General features: G+C 41.3%; 1 protein-coding gene across 1 annotated transcript in view; it reads right to left on the reverse strand.

Annotated features, from left to right (window-relative positions):
• Positions 1 to 1,981: 1,981 nt before the first annotated feature.
• Positions 1,982 to 26,497, reverse strand: part of LOC117549873 (doublecortin domain-containing protein 2) — a 37,697-nt gene continuing 13,181 nt past the window's right edge. The window contains 2 exon segments of the mRNA XM_034221975.1: positions 1,982 to 2,090; positions 2,092 to 2,164. Of these exon segments, the coding sequence (XP_034077866.1) occupies positions 1,982 to 2,090; positions 2,092 to 2,164 (182 nt within the window).

Below are 26,497 nucleotides of genomic sequence, written 5' to 3' on the forward strand. Positions count from 1 at the left end.
TTCTTTACAAAACTTTTTTAAAACCGCAAAATGCCCTTCATTACTCGGCAACAAATGAGAGAAACTAGTGACTACCTGGTAAACTTAGTGGAGCATTAGCGACAACAGTGCAACATATTTCCCTCGTGTGGCGGTAAGGGCCAGAAACTGTGAGGAAAAATATGATATTCCTTCAGTTAGTGTTTACCGCCTCAAGGTGCAGCACGAAATCAGTTAATGAAGGGTTAAAACAGAAAAATGATACTGTGGAATCTTTTATGAGATGAGAGTTGTTGGGCGAATCCTCTGACTCTCTCATAATTGATTGAAAGAAAAAGTGTTTCCAAAACATCTAATTATTAACCGCAAGGGCAATGTAGTAAAAATTGAAACTGACACATCTCAACACTAATAATGTATGGAGATCAACCAGTGTCTCTCTAATGTCAGACTCTCGAACTATATGTGATGTGATCGCACATTAACTGCATGCTATATTCCCTGACAGATTCCATATACAGTCTGAATGCTGTACTCGATCACATTATGCTTCACTGATCAGGCTTATTAAAGATAGCTCTTTGCAAAGTGCCCTCACGCTGTCATATTATTTTCATCTCTAACCTTGTATTAGTGCATTTGTCCCCTGAATATGAGTTATACTTGATTTTTAATGATGTAAATAATGCAGTAATACCATTGAAATTAAGCAGTCGGCTTACTTCCATATCCAGTATATGCCGGAGCGTCTATAGGTCAGATTACTTTTTCAAATGGTATGAAATATAAATGAACTAAAGCTTTTTCTACCTCCCTAATCAGTTTCTTATATTTTTTATCACAGTGGCCGTGAGGATGGAGGGGGAATGACTTCCCATTCTAATCATATTGTCATACCCTCAGGTTAGAACCTTCCATTTTTCACAGCAGAAGAAAATGGCATTGAAAGAGAGCCTTGATATACCCTCAGTGTAAAATATATGTTGAAAGGCTTCCATTTATTCATGCCTCAGTGGTACATTATGTCAAATGTAATCATCAAAGAATAATAATAATAATAATAATGTAAGAAAAGCCAGATGAAAAACTTCCTCAAACTTCTAGTCTGTCAACAACCGTGAAATCAAACTTTTATAAATTGTCGGATTCTACCTAGACGTGAACTCTATTACCTGAAGCATCCAGGATGCAGCAATTTAGCACAAAAACATCTCTCTAAATCGTCCCAACCTTTGACAACCCATTCTTGATTCTTTTCAGACCCAAACCCAGGTTTCCATTTATGAAAAATGTCTGGTTACGGATCTATCATTACGACAATCACTCCTTCACTGTTGTATCATTTATTCTCACACAGACATCTCATCTAAAGGCTTGAAGACACTATTATTTTTTGCACAAAATAAGGCAATCTGCATCTAGCTGTGGTGTGCGATTGCCGTGGGAATAGCAATCAGACACCTGTCGGCGCGGTGGGAGTTTTTTTCTAACAACAGCTTCTCAGCGGCCGGGCACCTCAAAGCAGCATAGTGAAAATGTCTCCTTGTTGAGTAAGAGGAAGTTAGGTTGTAAAGTTGAAAACGTATTATAGTTGTCAGAAATTGGGGACTGATATAACACCCCATTTGATGCCTCCATCATCACTGACATCTGGGTAAGTAATCATAAACGAAATGGAATCACTGCGATGATGACTGCTTTTTAGGATTCGTCATTTTCTCTTAATACCTCTATATTACTCTGTTTTCTTTCAGGTACAGAGGATCTGTTGAATAGTGAAACACTACATGAATCTCTCAAATACACAACAAAAGGCTTCTGACTTATAATGACCGAAAGGCCTTGGGGTAGACACACATCATTGTATTGTGCCTACATTTTTATCATTTCTTCTAAGTTATTTTATGCGAGCAAACATCCAAATAAAATGACAAACTGTGGCAGCTGATAGGTTCAATACATCTATTGACCTATTTCTCTCTTTTCCCCTTTTTAAAGTCTGTTAATGGCAGCGGTGTGACAGCGAGGTTTGAAACCAGCAGTTGGGATGGGTATGCTGTCTGAATATCTCCCCGGAGGATTGTTTCAAATGTGTGATTCCATGTCCTGGGAAATAACAGCAGTTGCGAATGCCATATTGACGATGTTCTCTGCCCTGCAGTTTTCACTGTGAGATCTGAATGCACTGTAAAGCAGAAGGACAAAATGATGTCGAAGGGTCACAGAATTGAACCATGGGAACTGAACACATGGATCACATGAAGAAAAACAGCTTGATGGCTTAAACAGCATGAATGCTACGGATACAGTGAACTGAAAAATACATTGTAGAAGTCCTAAATCTGTGTCCCTGTGTTCTATTATTAATTCATTTCTTTCACAAGATTCATCTTTTTTTATATCTTCTTCCTGTAAATGCAATCGGCCGCTTGTTTAGTTGTCACACCGATATTATCAAGCTGTTTACATCACCAGAGAATGTGGTTGAGGTCTAATTTATTCTCTTAACCCTCATCCTCCTCCCTCTGATCTAACAACACAAGTGATGGAGGTGTGGGAGGAGGTGAACAGTCAATATCTCAATTTCTCTCTTGCTTTTTCTTCCACAATCCAATCAAATTTCAAGGAATTCATTTAACTCCCTCTGGAAACTAAACCCCACAGGGTGCACACCACAATTTAATTTGACACTGTTTCACTGGGACTTTAATTTGACTACTTTAAACTAAGTAAAAATAAGTGTTCAATGTATTTTCTGCTCATTCAGGCATGCAATCAGGGATGCAGTTACATTACATGACATTGCATTTAGCTGACGCTTTTATCCAAAGCGATTTACAATAACTGCGTTCGACCAACAAGATACACACTTGAAGAAAACAGAATAATATAAGTACATCAGGTTTCATAGAGCTAAAACACTTCAAGTGCTACTCAACTAGCTTTAGATAAACCAGTCCTTTATTAGTATATAAGTGCTTTGTTAGTAATTATATCGCTCGAAGTGGAGTCGAAAGAGATGAGTTTTCAGTCTGCGCCAGAAGGTGTGCAAGCTATCTGCTGTCCTGATTTCAATGGGGAGCTCATTCCACCATTTTGGAGCCAGGATAGCAAACCGACGTGTTTTTGCTGATGGGAACTTGGGTCCCCTTCGCAGCGAGGGTGCAGCGAGTTAAGGGCAATATGCAGTACATTTACTCAGGTACTGCATGCTACACTTACCTTGAGTATTTCAATGTAATGCTGAACCAGGGGTGTAGTTCAAGAGCCACAGTCAAATTGAATTATTTAACATTCATTTCCACATCTGTGTAATCCTGACCACCTGAACTGACACACAACACCATACAAATTAAAGTGGGAGCTATTAAGGAAGAAGGTTAAGTTAACCCCCTCCCTCTTCAATGTACAACATGTATACATACTAATATACATAAAAGTTCTGAAAACTGCAGTTAAGGTCTAATCATTATTTTTCCTTAAAGTTTCCGCGGGCCAAATTGGACCCTCTGGCGGGCCCGTTTTTGTCCACAAGCCATTTGTTTGACACCCCTGTGCTCCACCATAAAATCGAATTCACTAGATTTCAGATGGCAATATTCTACTTTTATTAAACTAATGTTTACCAGTTTACATGAAACATATGATATCATGCAGTATAATACCAGTATTATACAAAATATGTAATATTGGCTCCACTTTGACGTACCTTTTCTTGGGTAACATTTGGAAGATAGCATTTTTAACTTGCTATGTAGAATTTATACACTAAGGTATTTTTAAGTTTACATAACTTCTTCCATTAGTGGTTGTAGTAGTGCATCTCAGTGTGTACTGTACAGACTATAGGTTAGACCTCCATTTACTCTGCAGCATGTACAATTCCTATATTACATACATAATGCTATTAATTATTATAGAGTGTCTTATGCAAATTAAAACCGCTCTTATCTCCGAGACTTCATTAATCTGCGGTTGCATCCATTCTGGCCTACTTCTTGATCAGGCTGCGGCTCAATACTCTTCATTAACTCAACCTTTTTCCAGGGAATATTCAATCTTCACGTGAGTCAGGTCAAGAAGGGCCACACAGCCGGAGATCCAGATTCTAATCATGTAGGGGAGGACAACATACACCCATACTTCTTTAATTGGCTCATATACCCATGTTGAGCAGGTGCTTATAACAACCCACATGTGCTGTTTTTCATAAGTACGTGGCTTCTCCAACATCGCCCTCCCCGCGCCCAAGAGAGGCGAAGAGGGCAAGTAAATGGATGGTCCGCTTGAGATTCCCTCTGAGTAAATTCACCATGTACGTTTCAGGCTTTTAATTTGCTTCATTTGGAGGAACACACCCCACCTCGCCACTCACATACACTATTATATAAAAAACATTATTAATATTCACTAGAAATTACTAAGAGAGCAGGAGAGGTTTGCCATATCCAGATGGATGCCCCTTAAATCTGTCTTCAATTAGCCTCCACTAACTTACATCTTCCAGTTGAATTCTGATTAGCTGATCTGGCAATTTACTCAGCCTGGCTGGAGAGCACTTGGTCCTTCTCCTGAGTGCAACCTAGCTGCTTTTGAGTATTGTGAACCTTTGATCAGTGCCCCCTTATTACATATAAAAGCCAATACCATTAAATTCTGCTTTGCCTCATCTCCTTGTCCATAATACTTTCCCCTCTTTTGTAGCAAAGATCATAGACTCATGTAATGAAAAAAAAGCTGTAAAAGTAAAGCAGATGATAATACCTTTTAGTTAATACATCTCACATCTCTCCAGTGTGAATATGAACCTGTGGCCTGTGTTCTGTCTCTGTAGCTAGCTACTTCCCTCTTGTGGCCAACCGGGACACAGAGACGCCTGAAACACTTACTGAGGTCAACATGTTCACTTTCCTTCGTCTTGCATTTTTAAAAAGCAAGAAAAAGAAGATTAGAAATGTGTATAACACAACAACTACTGACATTCATCTTCAGTGCCTTCTACAAGTCCCCCCCCCCCCATCTCCCTAACCACCACTTCTCCCCCCGTCTTCGAAGAAAGTGGATCACCATGGGAGCTAAACCCTGGCCATTAACATATAGAGTCTTTATTTAAATCCCATTCACTTTTCCATCCATTTAGAAGAGTAATGCCAGCAGGTTACAGTGATGGCATTGCGTGAGTGCCTGATTGGGCTTCAATTTGATCATTTTATCTGATTGTGAGGTAAACAGTATCATGATGGATAAGATCTCATTACAATAGGAAAGTGAGGGTTTAATTTCCTGTACATGTTCCATCTTTATTAATGTCAGAGGCAGCGGGTCGTCAATTGCATTACGGGCCTTGATACCCTGGCTAGGCACCCTGCTTGACATAAACGAGGCCAGCGAGCCAGTTGAGAGGGATTACACTTGGCACAATCCTACAGCCAATTTCAATTTTCTTTTGGCATCAATACTGCATCTCAGGGTGTAAAAATGTTTACAACTTTGAGTATAAAAACGACAGCGAAGAATTACGTGTGATGCCGTTTAATTAATCTACGCTACCGTTGTCTCCTCTTGAGATGGCTGCCACAGTGGCAACAGCCCAGCTGGTGAGGAAACGGTACATTTGTTGTCTGTCAAGAAGGAAACTACAGAAGAAGACAGTGACGATAACACCCTGACACCACCCATCCAGTGATAGAAAGAATGGAGGAAAGAAACACACTTCAATAATAAACCTGTCAACACTCCAATCTGAATACCCAGGAGCAACAACTGTCTCAACTCTCCTCCCCTGGCGATAGTCATCATAGCGGACACTCTCCTGAGAGACAGCATCTCATCTATCAGTCACACACACACACAACCCCCTCATCACATCATCTCTATTTGTCCCATTATATCCTTAACACAGTCTAAAATACCTCTGCTGCTCCAGGAAGGGAACTGTGGAGTGTTGAGGGCCGTTGAGGTGTGTGTGAGCATAAGTGTGTGCCATCAGTGGCTTCATTACTAGCGCCGACTATTGCCTGTGCCTGTTGCTAAGACTCTGAGACAGCCTTGTTTGTTTGTTTCCCCGCTGTAATCCTCAACCGAGGCTTGACGTGTAGTGCGAAGCCTTAGCTCCGTTACCCACAGGCCTCTGGGAGCAGCAGCGCCGTGGCATACCGGGAAAAGAGAGAGAGACACACACAGGAGACTTACACCCCGTGCACCTGATCATTACCATGCTAAATTTATATTGATTGCTGTAGCTTAAGAGCTAAATGTGAGTTATTCCCCCAACGCGGCCCCTGTGTAGAATCTGTGGTGGTGGGCTGCCGGTAATCCATAGAAACCACAACATGTGCACTGTGTTTGGCCATAGATATGGTAGCAAACAGTATACAGTGCCAGGGAGCATTTATGTAAAGCTGACCACCCCTTCCAGCAGTCATTTTTAAGTGATGGGTTACTCTTGGATTTCATATTACATGCGTGCAGAGACTTAAAGGGGTGTCCTGGAGGGGGGGGGGCAGCGTGTGGAGAGTATAGGGTCTTCAACATGTTCCCAGCTTTTCCTGCCCTTGCTCTTGCAGATAAAGTTGTGTATTTGCGGTGTCTCTCCTCCTGCAGGCAGTCATCACACATATGCATATGTGCTTGCCCTTGACATTATCATCAGCAGATTTGTGCTAAAGGCCCCGAGGTAAGGTTGAAATACTGCTGAGGCTTCTGAGAGAGTGGCCTTCTTTAGAAAGAGTGTCCAAGGGCTAAATACGCACCCAGAGACGCAGGCAGAGGAAGGGGAAAAGGCTCTGTAACTGAACCTAACAGAGCGCCCCTCAGGGGACAGCAGTAATTAAACAGTGATTAAATTAAGGGGCAATGCGGGCAAAACGCAGACTGATTGACACTCTGCTGGCTCCTCTCTCTCTCTATTTCTCTCTCTGTCTCCCTACCTCGCTCGCTCTCCCTCTGCGGGTTCAGCTCTGTCGTGGAGCATTGCTTTCTATTGACCTCCAATTACTCACCCACTCTGAATTCTTCAAGGTCCAATTTCGAAACTATTTTCTTAACTGTGTTAAGAGCATGGATCACTGCACATTTGTTTCTGAAAGGGCTGAGCTGCAGGACTGGAACATAGAAGTAGACTAAAAGAGAAAAGAAACACTTAAATGCATACAGTAGTGTCTTCCAATACTATCAATGTTTACTTTGGATAAAGTCACAAACTACAATCGCTCTAGCGTTGCGCCCAGAGTACTATCAGTCCTCACTACAGATAGACTCACAAAAGTACAATCACAAGTAGCTGCTTGTGATTTAGAAACCCTGCTCAAGCGGAATCTAAAGCGTTTCTCTCCTGTTTCCGAGCCAGTAGCCGGGCAGCTTTAGAAGTGCCTTATCAAATACTCTCCTTGGGGGGGAAATACTATAAATTACCTTTGGCGACTCCTTAAACCCAAAGCAAATAGACAGACAGAAGAGCTGAGCAACAGCAATAAAACCAGCTTTAACAAAACAATCAGAATAACCAAGACACTGAAATTGCCTTCCTCCAAATTTTGAATTCTCTACACGTTTCTGGCGTACCCTGCCTGCCACAGTGCCCCGGGTCCTCAGGCCTCTGTATAGATTTTTATAAACCAGGTCTTGTGCTTATGAAAATACCTACTGAGGGCCCTTAAACAATCTGTTAAGTCTTTTGATAGTGAAGAAGGTCCTCTTAGTGTGTAATACAAATTCAAATAGCTGCATGGAGATGGATTACAGGGCATAGGAAGAACAGCGGCCTACTTTAGAGGATGAGTTCAAGATGACAGGTATTGATTAAGTGCTCAATGAGAGCACGCCTATGAAAGGCCAGCCACCACACAGCTCATGAAAGAATCATATAGTTTATACACAAGGCGTTCTGCAAATATACAGGCGTGCAGTGTAGGCGGGAGCACATACGAGGCTTGTCATATCCCGAGCCAAATAGTTGACAACCTGCTCGGTTTTTCTGCGGTCAAAAGTCATAAAGAAATGATATGAAACTTTTCTCATGTTTTTTAAAAAGCCTATAAGTACCTATATATCTTATTAACTATTGAAGGAGGCAGACATAGACAGCAGGCAGACGTATGTGCTTTCGTGGATGTGGCTTTTGCCCAGTAAGACAGAAATGATTCCTTATGCCAGAATCCACTATTCTTTGGTTTGAGCAGCACAGTTTGACACCACACATTCCTTTACTCCTGACACTGTTATTGGAGGGAAAAGAGAAAGGATGTTCTCAAAGATAACATGTGAATTTAATTTCTTGGTGAAACTGCGGAACTGGAAGACTTAGACCTCCCGAGCATAAATTGTGCAGTCGATGCGCGGTTGTCAGGGTTTGTGATGTCGCTGTGCGAAGACAGCTGTAATCGCAACAGCGCTGCAAGCCTGACCCACCTCATCATCCCTGACATTTAGCACAGCGCTGTTTCTCTCTCTCTCCCTGCCTCGCAGTAAACAAATGTTTTAACCCTGATTTGTATCAGGGTTACCAGAGGACATACCAAAGTGTGGAACACTTCTAAGAGATGGGTGCAAGGAAGAGGCAAAGAAAGGGAAGAGAAATACATAGAAAAAGGAAGGAATTAGAGGAATAGGGGGAATGGAGTGAGAAGAAAAAACTGATCAAAACTGAGGGAGCAGGGAGATCTGGCCAGATCTAACAGGGGGTTTCTGAGACTAATCTCCAAGGAAAGCTGTCAGATCTCTGCAGACTATGTTCTGATGGAAACTAGGCAATAAATGCTTCTCAAAGCCATCATAAATATGCAGCTTCCTGCCTTACAGTCACTGCTCAGACCCGAGTCCGAGCTCATTATCCCTCTTCTGTACTGGTAGGTGTGCATGCCAAGTCACAGGAAGGATCACTAAAAGCCCCTTAGCCTCAGTGGGATGTGTGGCTCGCTCCTGGGACCAAAGGGCAGGCTCGTCAAATCAAGACTTTCTTTTTTACTTTTTCAAAAACATAAGCAGCGATGAAAAGAAGCTTGACTTGAGGGAGGTTTGGTTACATTTCAAAAGCACTTAAACAAACCATAATTGTTCAATGAGCAGTAAGACTTTCAGAGTGAAAACCCAAACATTAAGTATGTATAGCTTCTATTTTTCCCATTACTGTATATGTGGCTTAAAGGTGGGTCATATGAATAATCAAACAGTATGGAAACATCTCCATTCAAATCAAATATGTCAGAACGGAGCATTTTTCAAACCCATCACCCAAATATTTTCAATATACAATTTGAGAACCATGAATAGCATTGACAAAAGGCATTTGACTTGATTACCTCTTGACATTTTCCCCAATGAATGAAGACAGTAGCAGATAAGGCAATCACTGCGCTGACATAGTGTAAATAAATAAATATGCCCATTTATCCTGGTCTCCAGATAAAGACATAAGGGCACATAAAGGCAGGAAGGGATAACGCCTCTCAGCAGCCGGCAGGTCCCGTCCCTACCTGCCTGTCTGTCTGTAGAGGCTGACAGTACAGCGGCGTGCCCTTCATTATCACGGGGTAATGCTCATCACAACGGCCGTGGCTTTTCTCCATAAAAATCCCAAGTCTCACTCACAATGAGAAATAGGGGAAGATAAGGTGCAGGAGACCATTTCTCTTGACATTCACAACAGCAAACTCATCAGTCATGCTGTCAAAGGCACTGGTCTTGGCTAGTTTGGGATTTATGAGAAATAATGATGGGTCGAGAATAGCGGGTAAGGGCTTTGCTTTTACCTTTGGTTTGGGAGAGTTGTGTATTGAGGTACGCTCTGCATAAAACCCAATTTCATTCGTCAGTGACCCTTGCACTGATATCACATCCAATCTCACCATGTTGGGAGGGTTTAGCTGGGCCTGTTTGAGTTGGCGCTGACATTTCCGTCTCACATGATAAAAGAGTATGGTGGCAATATGTTTATTCAAAAGCTAGTGCATTACCAATATACCATTAAGAATGTGTACTGCTCTCTTTGATTCACAGAATTGAGGGTCAGGCTCTGCTGTTAATCGCTCTTTAATTCATTAAAAGAAAACCAGACATCTTTGACTAAAGAACTCCAACACCGACCTGTCCTCTTCTGGACCGTATCTGAAAATGGGACGACAAAAATAATAGCATGTGTCAAACACTCACATGTTCTCTTCAAACTAGTGACAGGCAGTGACAGATGCTCCCGGTACAATTGTCATCCTGGACATACTACCATTCACATCGTAGCAGTTATTGTGATGTACAAGGTCTATATACCTTTAATATACATTATTAATTCCAAAGTCATTTGAAAGTGGATTGCAATATTGTTGCAAGGTCAACGTGGCTGAATCATATAGCACATCTGCACAACTATATATTATAGTCAGGAGGACTTTTAATGGGTTCCCTATGGGACCATACTGCGGGGATGTCCTCAAGCACCAAATTATTAGTCAATTTCAGATTATGAAGTTTATTAATTACTATTCTTAATATATCGTATTAGAGTGCCAGGAGATATAGCCTAACTACCTAAAAGCTGCAATTGATATGTTCGACATATATTTAAATTACATATATTAATGAAATACTAGATTAGCCTTGTGTGAAGCTCGCCTTTTTACTTCAAAGTTCATGAACCAAACTGAAGGCGCACCTGCTAAAACTCAAAGTGCAACATTGGTTATACCGAAGTGTTGTGAAATGACTGGACAAGAGACTTTGGGGGCACTTTTGATTCAAGTATGTGAATAAGACCTCTCCAAGCTCAAGGGTACTCGGATCTGTGAGGAAATTAAGCCATGGGATTGTAGCTGAGGGGATGGTGCGTTGACAGCGACATTAGCCCCTCAGCACCTCTGCTGTATCACACTATGGCTCGGTAAAAAAGATGGACAGGAATAGCAAATTAAATCTTCTTAATAGTAGCAAGGGATGTACAGTCAGGTCGGTTTGAACCTGCAGGATTGTACAAGTGCAGAACATGAAGGGTGGTGTTTTTAGTGGAATAAATTCAAGTGGCTCTGAGTTGTTGTGGTTAATGGGTATACTCCAAGCAACTTCATACAGAAAGCACGGCCATATTTATATCAATCTGAAACAAGCTCCTTCACAATGCCTTCTGGCCTAATCTTCAAACAAGATCATGGGTCAGATGTTATTCTTTGCTGTTAATTGGGATATATGTATTAAATCGATTAAATTACAAACTTGGGTAAACAGAGTGACAAAAACACTCTTTTGCTCTGAGCAGCTGGCTTGTGTTGTTGGTTTTCTCACTGGCTTGTTTCCCCCTATTCAGGTTCAGTGACACCACATTGCTTTGCCACAAAGACTAACCTTAATGTAGACAAAGCCAAGTCGGCAAGTCTTTGCACAAGCAACATGCATGCACGCACACAGTTTTAAAGGAAGGAGGTACACAGAGGGAGAAAGGCGTTTTTCAATGCATTTAGATGAGACCTTTAACAAAGGTCCCTAATGCAGATATCAATGAACCAGGGGACTGGGCTATCGGAGCGAAATTGGCTGACGGAGGGATGTCACCCCTGTGCATGAAAAATGATGGATCCCATTTGTAAACTTCTCCTATACCCTGCTGCCCCTCCCCCCCACACACACACACTGAGACAAGCATCCCCCCCTGCATCACCTTCTCCTCCACTGGATATTAAACAAGGAAGAGAACCTACGACTTTGCTGACAAATAACAAGTGGGGTGGTAAAATTGGCACTTTACTGGCCATTTGGTCCGACTGTCAGAGAGCCACAGAGGACCTGTGAGATTTCAGTGATGACAGAATAGATTAACATCACGGACTTTGTTTTTTATCTTCCTTTCATTTTCCATACTACTCTCCAAGGACATCAACAAAATGAAACCAATATCTATAAACCCACAAACAAACAACTGAAGCTTTCAAAACATTAGATTGTGTGTGTTGGATTTTCCTTCCACCCGTTTCCATGGTGCTTGATCTGAGAGGCAAAGTCAACACCTAAATCCATCTAATTCACATGAACAGACTGCTGCATTACAACATGCGCTCTTTATACCCTGAAATAAAATAGATTTATGTTTCATATATAAAACCTCTCACTTTTTGAAAGCATGGGGTGAAGGTCTGAACGCAGACATCAACACAGGCCATGCATAATACAACAATTTACAGAGCTTGCAGGAATCATGCTAAGCATATAAAGTGTAATAAGCAACATAATATGCATACAGAGCATTTCTAAGGAAACAATGATGTATTGCTAATCATCCTAGAATGAATTACTGCCTTTTTAAAAGCGATGTGTTGAGTCAAAGGTGCTGAGGTTTATATAGGCAAACAGTCTGCAGGAAAATGAAGACTTCCCGGTGGAATGCGATGGGCAGCCAAAACGCTGACATTGTGGTTTCAGTGATGGAGTGACTTTAGGAGGGCTTGTGGTCTGCCAGCGTTCAAAGCTGTGCCTCGAGGCTAAGGGGTACATTTGCTAAGTTAATCACATGAGGCCAATTTAACACGGGAGATCTCAGGCGAAATAGGATCTGCAACAGAGCCTCAGACAAAAGAGGCCCTGCTGGTTTCCTCTCTGGACAGACACTGGACAACACTACGATAATCCTTTAATAAGTATTCACTCCAGCACTTAGTATCTTATTAATGTATGTACAGTATACTGGCTCAGTGTCTGTATCGGGTGGTTTCATTTAGAAGGAATTTGTTAAACATCCAGGGTAGCCAGGATTAGGGCAGATTTTCATTATGCATTAATGTGTTGAATATTTGTGCGAGTAATTGACCATAACTCTATAAAGAAATGTCAGGAAATTGTGAAAAAAATACCCACTGCATTTTCCCATGGTTTTGTCCTGAAATAAATAAAAGCTATTCAGTTTTTGAGTATGTAAAAAATGTGAGGGATGAAGTTATTCATTACTAGTAATTAGTATTGATCAATTTCGATGTTGTATTTATAGAAGTACTGATTTATATTAAAAACTACTATTATTTCAGTTTTAATGCTTACGCAACTGTGTTTTGGGCTATAATGCCCAAAAACTGGAATTGAATTGAGGAAATGCAGACTTGGTAAATTAATATCATAGTTCTGTACACCAAGTATATTTGGCAACTTTGACAGATAAAATGCTGTTTAAGCTACGACAAATGCAAAATGAACACTTCCTCCTGCAGCTTCAAATCAGCAAACTGGCGAGATGACTTTTATTATGAATTAGTCACAGGAAATGCAGTGTGTTTGTCAGTGAGCTTGATAAAGAATGCCATTGTTCATGAAAAAGGTGTCAACAAGACAAGTAAACCATTGTGCATTTATTTACTGTGTCCCAGTATAATATAGCATAAAATCTGTTCACGGTTCCTCACAAAATCACAGAAAAAAGGCCAATTATTGCCAGACTTTTTTAGTGAAAAGACAATAGTTTGTTTCGCTGCCCTTTGTATTCTGGGACATGTAGTATACTATTAAAACAGCATTTCCTGTTGCCAACAGTAATAATTGTAGGTTGTTTTCTTAATCAACCAGGACTGAAATCTCAAGGATTGCCACTTTAAACAACACGTGATCCATTTAACCTGAACTTCTGATGAAGCTTATCAAATATTTCATGACATTGCACCTCTTCATCACAAACAAGCATTTGGGTGACTGGCCTGTAGTCGCTTCTCTTGATTTGAACTGCTGTGAAGTGTTGTTGACGAGAGTATCTGAGCGCTCAAGTGCTCTTGGAGAGTCTACGGGAGAATAAATCACTCCAGGCGCAATTAGACATCCCCGAGTGCTTCCTACATACCTGTAACTTCACAAGCACAGCAGGCCTGAGGTGAAAGATCGGGAGGTTATGCACTGAACAAGATGAATGGTAGTGAAACAGTGTATTTATGTGACATCCTCTTACACATAAGAGTGCTTAGAGCTCTATAATCTTTGAGAGTCCCCCCCTTTTTAAACCATTTCTACTTCACGTACGGTTCGCAGGGTTGGAGCATTGCGACTCTTTGCTTTATGATACAGAAGTTTTACCTGTTCATCGACTGAGAGCCTGTGGGTGTGGAGGTTAATTTTAAATGCAGAACAGAACTAGTCAAGGACAGAATATCTTGCTTGCAAGCTGTAGGGCTACCATAAGTGAAAAGCTGTATCACTGTCACCGACGCAACACAAAGCAATAAGGAACTGCGGAGAGGGCAGTGCATTAAAACATGAATACATGGGGAGAAATATGGACACTAATGAAAGTATATTTCATTGCCATCAAGGGTTTATAAAAAGGCCCACCACTCTGCCCACCACGATCCACTAATCTGGACGTAGAGGATTTGAGTAAGACGGACAAGGGAAATTAACGGCGGCACATTTTTACCAGATCATATTGCGATGATTTGTTAATAAAATGCAAAGCGACAGGCTAGATGTGAAACAGCGTCTAAAGCGCTGCCATGATTTAGACTTAATCCGTCATTATCCCGCCTTTGAAGTGACCTAGCTGTGCATGTTCCCACCGTGACCCAGAAGCACACTCACAGCGTCTTCATTAGCCAGGATGAAACAGACACACACGACTTTGATGTCCCGTCCTGTCCACACACACATACAGATGCACACACAAACACACACGCAGGACGCTACACTCAAACATCACAGATATCCTTATCACTGACTACACCGAGGCATGGAAAAACATTATGGTTTTTAATCAATTATGGCTCTCACCTTTGGGGCAGCACATTCATTACATATGATAGGAGCAGCTAAGGGACAATATTCCAATTGCGTGCTGAGATTGAAATGAAAGAAATTGTATGGTTAGAGGGTAGACAAAGACTGCAATTTCGCACAGCCGAACATCCCTTGGCTGGATTTACATATGTCCACACAAAAGGCCTGTACCACATGTGATTTCACTGATATAATGTATGTGTCCCAGTGATTTATCATCCTTATATCACTGCGTAGAAATCAAGCACAGATCTCCTAAAGAGGTCTGTGCATGCTGCAAGTAAATGATAGCTGTTATAAAAGTTTATCATGGCAATGAAATGGAACAAATCCATCAAAAAGGCACAGGTTGCTGTCATGCAAAACGGTGCCTAATCAAAGGTAGTGATTTGTTAGGGAATAAAGCGTGAACACATGCATGCAACAAAACAAGTCTTTGGTAAAAACAATAACCACATTACATAGTGTTACTGAAAAAGGCAAGAATGAGGGAATCATTATTAAACCGAAGGTTTTGTTCACTTAACCTGGCTGGTCAAATAAGCCAGGGGGGAGGGGCTTACTTTGAATGTTGTTTATAATGTTGAATGTGTTATCTTCCCCACGGGGATTAATAAAGGTCCATTTTATCTTATCTTATAAACCACAAAGGTCAAATGCTACTCATTTTGCCCTTAAGGTTTCAGAGTAAACACAAAAATACCCCTTTCACACCAAGGCTTTTCCTGTTCTAGCTCCGTGCTAGAGCTTTTCTGGTTCAGAACCGGTTCTTCGGTTCAGCTCCCGCTCTGTTCACACCGCTCAGAGCCCGACTGGTGCTGCGTCATTGCGTCATCGTTTGCGTCATGACGTAACCGTTTGGGTGCCTGCTTCATAAAGCCAAACCGTGCGGAAACCCCTCACATCAACAACAACAACAATGGCAGATTGTATTGAAGCGCTACTCGTTTTGGTTTTGCTCTGTCGAAACGAAATGGAAGAAATGGGACGACTTTACTACCAACTTTACAGTCGTTACATGCTACATTCAAAAGTTCTTTACAATCATCATCAACTTCAACGACGATTCCGTAGGAGAAAGAAGGTAAATATACGTCCTATTCGATGGCGTTAGAGCTAGCTGTTGTTAGCCTCTGCATGCGCCAAGCTCAAAATACCCAGCTTTGCAGCATTAATTACTATGGTATAACATTAAAAGTGATTCTCAATGTTATTTTCACAGATCATGTTGAAGCTGGTGGAAAGGAGGATGTCGCGTGTTATTTGGACACAGCCCAGATCCGACGTAAGCGTGACGTATGCGGTGCTTGCTTTCTAGACGGACAACTTTTTGGTGCTTGAAACAAACCGGATCCCGGAGCTTAGAGGAGGCTCTGTTGCGGTGTGAACAGGAAAAATCGGTGCTTTTCAAGCTCCAGCTCCGAACCGGCCCTGGAACCGCGTTTGTGTGAAAGGGGTAAAAAAAGTCCGTTAGAACTGAGAGTTGAGAACATTAGGCTATTTTACCATATGATATATAAAGAAAGCTTAAAGGGATAGTGGAAATCCGCGAATTTTGGGTTTAACTTATGTATTTTTATTAAAAATAAGCATAATAAACAATTTTTTTTTATTTCATGCGCCTAGTTTCATTTTATTTTCAATTTTACTGCGCCCTCTCAATGAAACGAAATACTTCGGGAATCGTCGGGAATCTTCGGGTGATGACGAGAGCATAGGAAGACGGGCACAAACAATGGCGGACATTCAATAGCATTTGCATGTGAATAGCCGACCTTTATTATGGTGAATAGATGTGTCAATACTTTATACCGAGTATATTGCCATAAATATGATGATTGATTATCAGTAAAAAATTATACGTGACACAACGACATTGGATTAACCTTGAGATGCGTTTTTATTCCGTTGAACACAACTTTTGATCACAAATCAAAAAAGGTAAGACGTAATTATTGTAATATTTTTGGAACCGGATGTTGTTTACTTTCTCTTTTCTGGCTGATAGCTCCAGGAATTCGAGGTCTGACAGTGATGACATTACATGTGTGGAATCTGTGGAGTCTCAGCTTTAAATCGTATATCTTGTTTGTGCAGTTAAGATAGTAATAAGGGCATTTCTACCGTGTGTTGTGTGTAAAAAAGCGTTAGCATTAGTTAGCATTGTTTCGCTCAATGCTAATTCAAAGGCTTGGTATTACTCTTGTGTTTTTTCTAGCTAACAATTGTTCTTATTGTCAGTTAGCGGAGTTTCTTACCTTTAAAAGGGTATGAAACATTAATAGTTTCATAAATGTTAAGAAGCCCTGAGACATGTGAGAGAAAAAAAACTGTGGGAGGGGTCCACTGGGGGGACCTTCGGGCTTAACTGGTTAACAATGATTAATATTTGTAAAGGCTACAGGTGATCTTAAGATGCGTGAGCTATGCTTAGGGACCTACCAGTCAAGATTATTTGTGCGTAGGGGTGCATCATCTGGCGCCCGGTCCTGGTCATCCTCGCCATTGCCCATGCCGTGAACCATCACCTCGGGCTCGGGCTCGAACAAATAAGGACGTAATGGTCCATCGTCTGGCTCAATATTGTCACCATCGTCGCTTACTGAACCGGATTCAGATTCAGTTCCTAAAACGATTGATTGATTGATTGAAAAGTTTATTAACAGCTTGTATATTGGGTACAGTACAGTACAGCTCAAAACATACAATTGTTAAGGGGATGCAGACCAGAGAAAGACTTTCGTCTTGTTTACATCAGGGTCCCCCATTTCCAATTCATCATATCATTTAAGACATATAAGACATATTTGACATACAGATGGCTTATTTACAATTTACATACAGGTGTTTTTTTACATACAGATTGCTTGTTTACAATTTTCATTTTAGATTTCGTTCTAATACATCCTAACCAGACATTTAAGACATACCAAGTCTACAGATATACAGTTAGTAACAGAGTCTAAAATGCGAGTATATACATAGATGGGGGGGGGGGAAGCTGTCCATTGAACGACAGGTTGAGATTTGTACCATTACCGGGGCCAGTTTTGCAATGCTCTCCCCCGAAGGTGCTCTTTAAGAGAGGTTTTGAAGGTAAGTATAGTTTTACTTTCCTTTACAGTTGTGGGAAGAGCGTTCCACCTTGATGTGGCATAATTGCGAAATGTGTATTCCCCCTTTTTTGTGCCAAATCTGGGTTTCACATGATTTGTGGAGCTCCCTCTGGTGTTATGATCATGGTATTCCTTGACCTTTGGGAAGAATTTTGACATGTACATGGGTACCATAGAGGTGTAGTGGATCTTGTAGACCAGGCCCATTGCAAGTAGCTGTACTCTGTCGTCTACTCTAAGCCATCCTAGGTTGTCAAAGTGGGCAGAGGTGAGGTGGGTTCTAGATGAAAGGTCAAGCAGTAGTCTGACCAGTTTATTTTGCGATGTTTGAAGTTTTATTTTTAGCGCCTTGGAGGTGCTATGGTACCATGACGTGCAAGCATAGTCATAGTACCCTTGAATGAGTGCTCCTGCCAGAGTTTTCAGGGTGTTTTTGTTTACCAGAGATGAGATCCGGTATAGGAATCTAGTTCTTTGATTGACTTTTTTTATTACATTGGATGCCATTTTGTCACAGGAGAGGTTTGCCTCAAGAATAGATCCTAGGTATGTAATTTCCTTCTTACTTGTGACAATAATGTCGCCCACTGCAACTGAGAAGTCGTCGGATTTGCTGAGATTATGTTTCGAACCGAAGAGAATGGACTCTGTTTTACCCAGGTGTAATGATAATTTATTATCGGCGAGTCAGGTGCAGATTCTGCCGAGCTCGGAGCTGAGGGTTTTTTCAACCTGCAACCTGTTCCTGCCAGAGACCAGCAGGGCTGAGTCGTCCGCGAACAGGAACAAGTTGCAGTCACATGCTGATGACATGTCATTTACATAAATTAGGAACAGTAACGGACCTAATATGCTTCCTTGTGGAACACCACAGCTCACTGGGAGGGGGGGACAGAGTACCGTTTACCTCCACCATCTGTTCTCTCCCCTCCAGGTAGGATTGCATCCAGCTCACCGATAGTTTATCAAAACCAATTGCTTTTAGCTTGTCAATCAGAATGGGGTGATTGACAGTGTCGAAAGCCTTTTGTAGGTCCAGCATCACCATGCCGCAGTACTTGCCCTCGTCCACCTCTTGTTTGATGTGGTCGCTCAAATAAAGAAGGCATGTGTCAGTGGAGTGGGATGTTCTAAAGCCAGATTGAAATTCATAGATTAGTTTCTTTTCCGCGAGGTACTTTTCGACCTGTTCATATACTATTTTTTCCATGACTTTCGAGATGGAGGTAAGTATAGAAACAGGGCGGTAGTTGCCTGGGTCCAATTTGCAGCCCTTTTTGTGCAGGGGGGTTACTCTTGCAATTTTGAAGTCTTTGGGTACTTTTCCCTGTTTTATGGAGAGGTTAATTATGTGAGCTATGACTGGTGAGATGGCGGTTGCTGTGTCTCTGAGGAATATGGAGGGGATATTGTCGTGGCCAGTGACATTTTCGTAGGAAAGCCGAGAGGATGTTTCTGACTCGCTATCATCACTGGATACCTCGTACAATCCTTCTTCTTTGTCTGGTATATTTGCCCTTCCACGTTCATTCTGCATAGACGCCATGGTTTGTTATCGTATCGTCTTCCTAAGTTTTCGTCACTTCCGGTTTGGCTGAGTCGAACATTTCGTTTCTAAAAAACTTCGGGGAAGCTGCAATAAAGTGCTTCTAACATGCGTAAGGCAATTATTATATTTTTTTAAATCAGGTGTGATTGTTTTGGTACGTAATTATGCTTGTATATAAGTTAAAACGAAACTATTTGAGGTTCCATTTCCACTATCCCTTTAACTCTTGAATTAATCAATATTTACTAAAGAAAAATAAACATTTAGAAGCTTCAGTAGGTACAATTATAAAACTGATATCTTAGGAACTGATTGAAGATAATAGGAAAGTGAAAACCGGAGTAAAACCTTCACATTATGTGTTTACTTAAGGAGCTTTTGAGGATGGCCCTGACTGATAACATTAAACAGTTGCCACTTGCCAGAAACTATTGAGTCCTCCGAGTTTCATTTCTTGCCCATTTTGGGACAAATCTCAAAAACTGTCCAAAACTGGTTATTTGGTCTAAAAAAATCTGACGATCAAGACCCTGAATTTGATATTCACATTAAGAAGCGATTGCATTGGCTGAAGTTCATCTTTCCTTGTAGGAAGATTTAAAAAGCTGCTCCTGACAACAAAATAAATGACTCACTATGTAAATCAATGTACGAATATTGAAGTGTTCCTACAACAAAAAGTGTGATCCTCAAAGAAAGAACCCATCTGTGTACTTGGCACACAGTCTGCTGGAGTTTACTCCCTTACAAAAAGGTGTGAGCACCCATGCGGTTAGCTGCGCAACACACATGTTTGCTGCACAGTGAAGAAGTAGATTCCTTTCCCCAGGCAATGGCCCGTCAGGCCAGACAAGCAGGCCGGGTGTTAAAGTGTGAGCCGGGTACACAGAGTAACAACAGGGCCATCTGCCCTGGGAATGCACACATCCATCTTACTGAGGACAAGCTAGTCTGGGAGCAGATAAAGGAAAACAGGGGGGTGGAAGGAGAAGGAGAGGAAGTTAGAGGGGGACAGGAAAGGAAGCAGCGGGGAAGAAACAGAAAAATAAATAAATGTATACACATATGTGCGTGCACAATAATGTTGGTGGACAGGAGCCGCAGAGAGGCAAATGAGTAAAGACAAGGTGAGAGCGACAGAAGGGAGCGGGTGGTGTAACAGTAATGTAGACTGGTGGCACCATCTGCAGACAGTGAAGACTGAACAAATTACATAAGCTCAATATAAACGTTTCTTTTGTGGATGCTGTAATCATAATACAAAAGTGAATATAATATCTTACACCAATAGCTAGTAAAAAACGTAAGGAATTACTGATATATGAGCAAACTACGAACCTAAGAAGAAGAATTCTTCCTATTTAATGTTCACAAATGTTCATAGTTGATTATGCATTTTCAAAAACAGCTTGCTACTCTCTTTTGTGTTATCATGCGTGACATCGGGAAGGTCAGTCGAGAGGACAGCAGTAAGTCTCGGCTCCCACCGTTCATCCCTGTTCACAACCATCTGGATATGACTGCAAACACTGCCGTCAGCAATCTGGGTGCAGTGATATCATGTAGCATTCTCCATTTGTTTTTATTTTTAGACAATTTCCTCATCACTGTATAATCAGTATGTATGGTCTCACTGATATATCACTCTTTCCCCTCTCACTATCTCTCCCTCTCTCCTCCTGACTCTACATTACCTTATCATACAGAGAGCTTTTAGCCGTTCGTCCAGCCATTAGCTTCAGTCAGTGGGCAGCAACCAGGCTGAAACAGAGTGAGAGAGGGAGGGAGAGAGAGAGATAGAGAGACAGAGAGAAAAGTGGCCTCCTGGTGGCTCTGGATGATGTCAGTGGCGAAAAGGTCTTTTTATAACACCACCTGTCCATCTTGCCTGCGAGGAGGCTCAATACAGGTCTCAGAGCATGTGGAGACGGCTATATAAAATGACCTTCAACAATTTTCATTTCACTCACACAACATACAAAAGTTCATTGGCACTTTTGTCCTATTCAGGCTGTGACTGTGAGTGCCCTATAAAAGTTCTATAACAAGCACCTAACCTGAAATTGCTCTACTGCACAAAAGCTGTCCAATAGCCCTACAGAGGAAAAATACCTTCAGCAGGGTCAAAATTACTTTTTGGAACAATAAAGACCTGCTCCATCGTGTGAATAAATATCCAGTGTCTCTTGTGTGGATTTGTTGGTTAAAATAGCGGGAGCGGTTTGCCTTTACTACAAAAGGTTATAGAGAAACCAAGGAAAAATCCCTTAACTTGCCTTAAGGTTATCTGGCTTTCTTTTGTTATGCGTTGTTATTAAAATGCTTTGGTTGCATTTTTCTCAACATAAACTAACATTATGCCTTTCAGTTTAACCTAATTATTATCACACAGTATACTGCTTACTGTACTCATTAATGAAGAGATTAAATGGAAGTTAGCTGTCCTGGTTTTGTTTTGCTTTTTTTAAGGCCAAATAACGTAACTTCTGAATAAAGGATCAAAGGTCAAGTTAAAGCTCAAAATATTTATGTACAATATATGAATTACCCAAATTCCAATTGTATGCAAAAAATGAATTTAGCTGGAAAGTAAAACCACTCTAAAAGTAATTTTCTTCTGCCTTGGTAGAGCAGAGATGGTTTGGACATTAGCTGTAAAGAAGTATTTGTGGTTGATTTACCTGAATAAAGGCAACAGAGAAAGAGTGTTCTGTATATACCATACTGTACATACACTTTTATTTGGAGGTATATAGAGAGTAACACTACAATCCATCATTTATAATTACTGCAATCATATCACAGCAAGAAAACAGAATTATTACTGTGAGCCCATCGATTCCCCTGCCTGAAACAGAGCTGAAACACTTTAGCTTCAATCCTCCTCTCAGAGCAGAATGGTTGATTTGACATCACGTTGAGAACAATTGTGGGGCTGCTTACTGAAGCGTTTGAGCTGGTCAGAGTGCCTGCCATGTGAGACGCCTGACGTGTTGTTGACAGATGGCCAGGCTCTTGCCCTCCACAGGAGGATTAAAAACCAAACAATTACTGGATACACCAAGGTGATCCTCGCATCAATATCAATCAATTATTCACATATTTGTGCTGGTCTTGCAAAAAGCAGCTCCACTGCATTTCATAAGTGCTAGACCAACATGCATTTTGTAGGAGGGAGCCCAGCTTTTACCCTGCGTTTGATCCTATACTGTAGTTGTGGTAAACTAACTTTCGTACTGTCACAGAACTGCGATTAAGTGGGTCAACAATTCTTATTGTGTGCAATACACCCATTAGCTTTTTATGGAGGAATACATCATGTTCTATAGTTGAAGTAACATGCAGATAGGCCTGTTTTATTCATTTTCAACTGTCTTTTGACACAATACCGGGGTCAAGCCTTAAGCTTTTTTCTGCATGCTAAGTGCACCTGAACTGAATACATATCTACTAGGGAGGAATATGTTTTGTGTGGGCGCCTCAGTTATGGTACGCGATAGAGAAGAAGAAGCGGGAGTAGCAATAGAAATGTAGTCATACAAGCAGCTGTGTCTAGTGGCTTTGGCAGTACTTGAGGTAGATGTAGTTTATTATTCCTTGTTTAGTCAGCCTCTCTGGACTTTTTCCTTGAAGCTCTTCACATGAAGTATAAAAAGAAGCACCGCCGCATTGTATTTAATAGGAGGTGCTTTGGTTTGCTTTAGTACATACCATCGCACACTCTCTCTCTCCCTCATGTTACATAGAAATATTAAATCTGTGCCCTGAGGTCAATGGCAACAGCCCTCATTTCTCCCATCACTGTGCCCTTGTGTTTTTCATAGCCACCACTTTGAGAGGCGATGATTCATTCTTTTGATCCACTCCAATATCATTAAGTTATTAGTTGATTTCAGTGGATTTAATCAGCATAGTAATTCCTCTCCATGGGAAGATAAGTCTCTCTCAAGAGCAGTTACGCCGTTGACTATGCCTGCTGATTAGACACAAGCCCCCAAAATAATTCATCAGAAAACTGCGAAAAATAATTTATCAAAAGTGCTTCTCACAAAACCCGCACAGGACCTTTGCTTCTTAATAATTAAACTCTGCAATTAGGCATCTTACCATGCACTCAGTGTGAGCCTCCATGTAATATTCATAACCATACATAATTATGCAATATATTCACTGAAATAAGAGGCCATATATTCACGGTGGGGCTGTCAAGAGGCAAGACATTTTTATTTGGTTTATAACACTGTTTCATCTTATACATGAGCAGCTGGCTTATGGAGACAGAAGAGAACGAGGACGTCTGGTCCTTAGCAGTCTGACACTGTATTCTGTGGCTCGTAGAGGAAACAGAAAGAGAGAGAGGGATAAGCACTGAAGAGAGATGCACTCACCATGGGAACCACTAATATCAAAGTCTATCAGCTGGACGGAACAAAGATATACCTCAGTGGTGTCATACATTGACCACAGTCCACATAACATGCAGGAAGAAAGAAGAGGCATTCAATTAAAATGGAGTCGAGACGGGGTGCTGTCTCGCCTTGTATTGTAGGATAAATTATACATAATGCTCATCCCAGCGTGGTGAATAGCTATAGAAAAAAATAGTCCCGAAGCCCTTGATGGTGCCTGAAGCAAATAAGCAACAGCAGCGGTCTACGGTGGACACAGTGTGGATAAGGTTGGCTTTCATCTCGAGATGCAGTTCAAAGCTACGGGCTACGCACAGAACAAACTGGCAATCAAAGCTAATGTGTAACTGGGCAGTGGTGCACTTCACAGAGCCTGTCGTGTCGAGTGCAGCGGAGATCACACGCAGACGCCTCTCTCACATCACAATGGCGGATTTTCAACACGCGGCCTTTGGAACTTATTATTTTCCCCCATGTAAATGTCTTTTTTCTGAAGAAACATATTGCTTTTGGGAGCTGCCATCATTTGAAGGCCTTTCATGACATGTATACTGTATGATGAATGAGAATAAAAGCATACATTTTCCCTCAACTTTAGTGTAGTTAACAAAGGCTCTCATTCTCCCTGAGCGGAGCCATCCCCAAGGATACCATTCGCTCGACAAGGATGAGTGACTAAAGCAGAGGATAAATATGTTTTCTGTATCATAAGATGTATTGTAGTGGACTAACAACCGTACAACATGTGATTGCTTTAGTGTCGTACATATCATGAAGCTCTTTGTGGTGGGATTTCATAAGCACTTAATATCCACAGCGAGCATCTGTAATGCTCACAAGTTGTTGTAATATTAATATGGGACATGCTGTATCCCCACATGGTTAATGAACCCTGCTGTGCTTAATCTAAACGAAGCTCTACTACACTCTACATTGTGTTTTAAATATTAAGTTAACTCAATGAGATATCAAATCATATTATTTAGTACATACCTTTTGAATGAATGTCATGCAGATCAAAGCAATGAATGTTAACTTGTCATTTTTCCTGCAAAACACAAAATGGAAAAAAGATTGAAAACACTCAATAGTTAAACCTTCCTCTTAAAAACTTCTTACACTTAGTACCAAACAAAACCAGTGTGTTTTTCTGTCCCTGTCAGTGTCATAAGCTGCACTGCAAAACAATGACCTTTTCGATATGACACAATTTTACTGTCGGTATAATACAGATGTGATTAACATAAATAAGACTTAAAGTCAAATAGGCGTAAAGGTCATCACTCAGGACTAGTCTCCGGTCCGCGAGGTGATTTACAACAACTTAATTTGACTGTGTGGTGTAATTTATCTGTGACAGAGCAAGCCATGCAACTCCCTGCATGTCTTGCGCACGTATAGGCGACAATATGCCATGACTGCACACATCTCATATCTACCCAATCAGTCAAGATGCTTTACAACTTCTGTCAGAAGCCCTAACAGTTCTCGTAAATTACAAAGCCGTTGTACGTGGTGCCAGTAACTTTTGAAGGAGAATCTCTAGCCAAACTGAACCCCGTAGTATCTCTCACTTTTACATGTGGAAGTTAAGACAGAACATCCCTGCTAAAGTATATGAAGGAGAAAGTACTTTGATGGTAGATTTGCTTTTAGAATAGTCTTCCTATTTTCACTGCGCTGATATATTCCTTTAAAAAGGAGTCCTATTATGGGTTTCCCCTTTCCTGTAGTGTGTTATATACGTTTTGATGTGTGTGAATGGTCTGCAAAGGTTAAAAGTACAAAGGGAGTTTCTCTTCCACACACTGCCCCCCCCCCTGCCTGAAACGCCTCCTTTGGACTCCTTTGATTACTTCTCTAACAAAGTGACATCACCATGTAACACTCGCATCTCTATTGGCTAGCGCTCCAACACATTGTACGTGATAGACTAAGGGGAGGGACAGCTCTAAGCCGTTGACCAATCACAACAGAGCTAGCCAGCTAAACAATCAGAGCAGACTCTGGTTTCAGACAGAGGGTGAAAAGAGGTGCTGCAGCACATGAGAAAAATAAAGCACTTTTTGAACATGAACGCATGTAAACATGTCACAGTAGAGTCTAAATACAGATATGAACCTGAAAATAACACAATATATCCGCCGTTAAGGATAAAAACTGTCCCAGATATTGAAATGTTGATGCAAAGCAGGTGGCAGATTTTGTTACAGCACTTGCATTTCCTTTCACATCCCACTTCCCTCCTCTCCAGCTCTTAGTCTGCTGTTAAGCTTTGCATCTGTGTCATCTGCAGATCCACGGTGACGGCTAGGGAGTGTGAGGCATGAATGATGCAGAACCGTTCATAAACAGCAACAACATAAGGCGATGGGGACAGAAAACGAGTATGTGAGTCTGGAGTGTGCAAGCAATAATGTGCAATGATTTATCTCAAATGCCCCCTGCAGTGTCCATTGATATTCAGCTGGGAAATCACAGCCAGTATAAGAGTGTACAAGGACAGATCTCAACCTGTAGTGCTATCAGTAGGAGGATAATTGAAAGAGGATATGTGTACATACGGAAAAATCTTGCACGTATGAGGCAAACCCCTTGCCTGTCTGTTAGGTAACTCGGCCCACGTGTCTGTACATGCATTTGTGTAGTCTTATGATAGAATGGATGACACGTGAGCAAAGCAGGGAGTCTGCTGTTAGCGCAGGATGCAGTGATCCTCC

Source organism: Gymnodraco acuticeps, unplaced genomic scaffold (genome assembly GCF_902827175.1).
Source record: "Gymnodraco acuticeps unplaced genomic scaffold, fGymAcu1.1, whole genome shotgun sequence".
Taxonomy (NCBI): Eukaryota; Metazoa; Chordata; class Actinopteri; order Perciformes; family Bathydraconidae; genus Gymnodraco; species Gymnodraco acuticeps.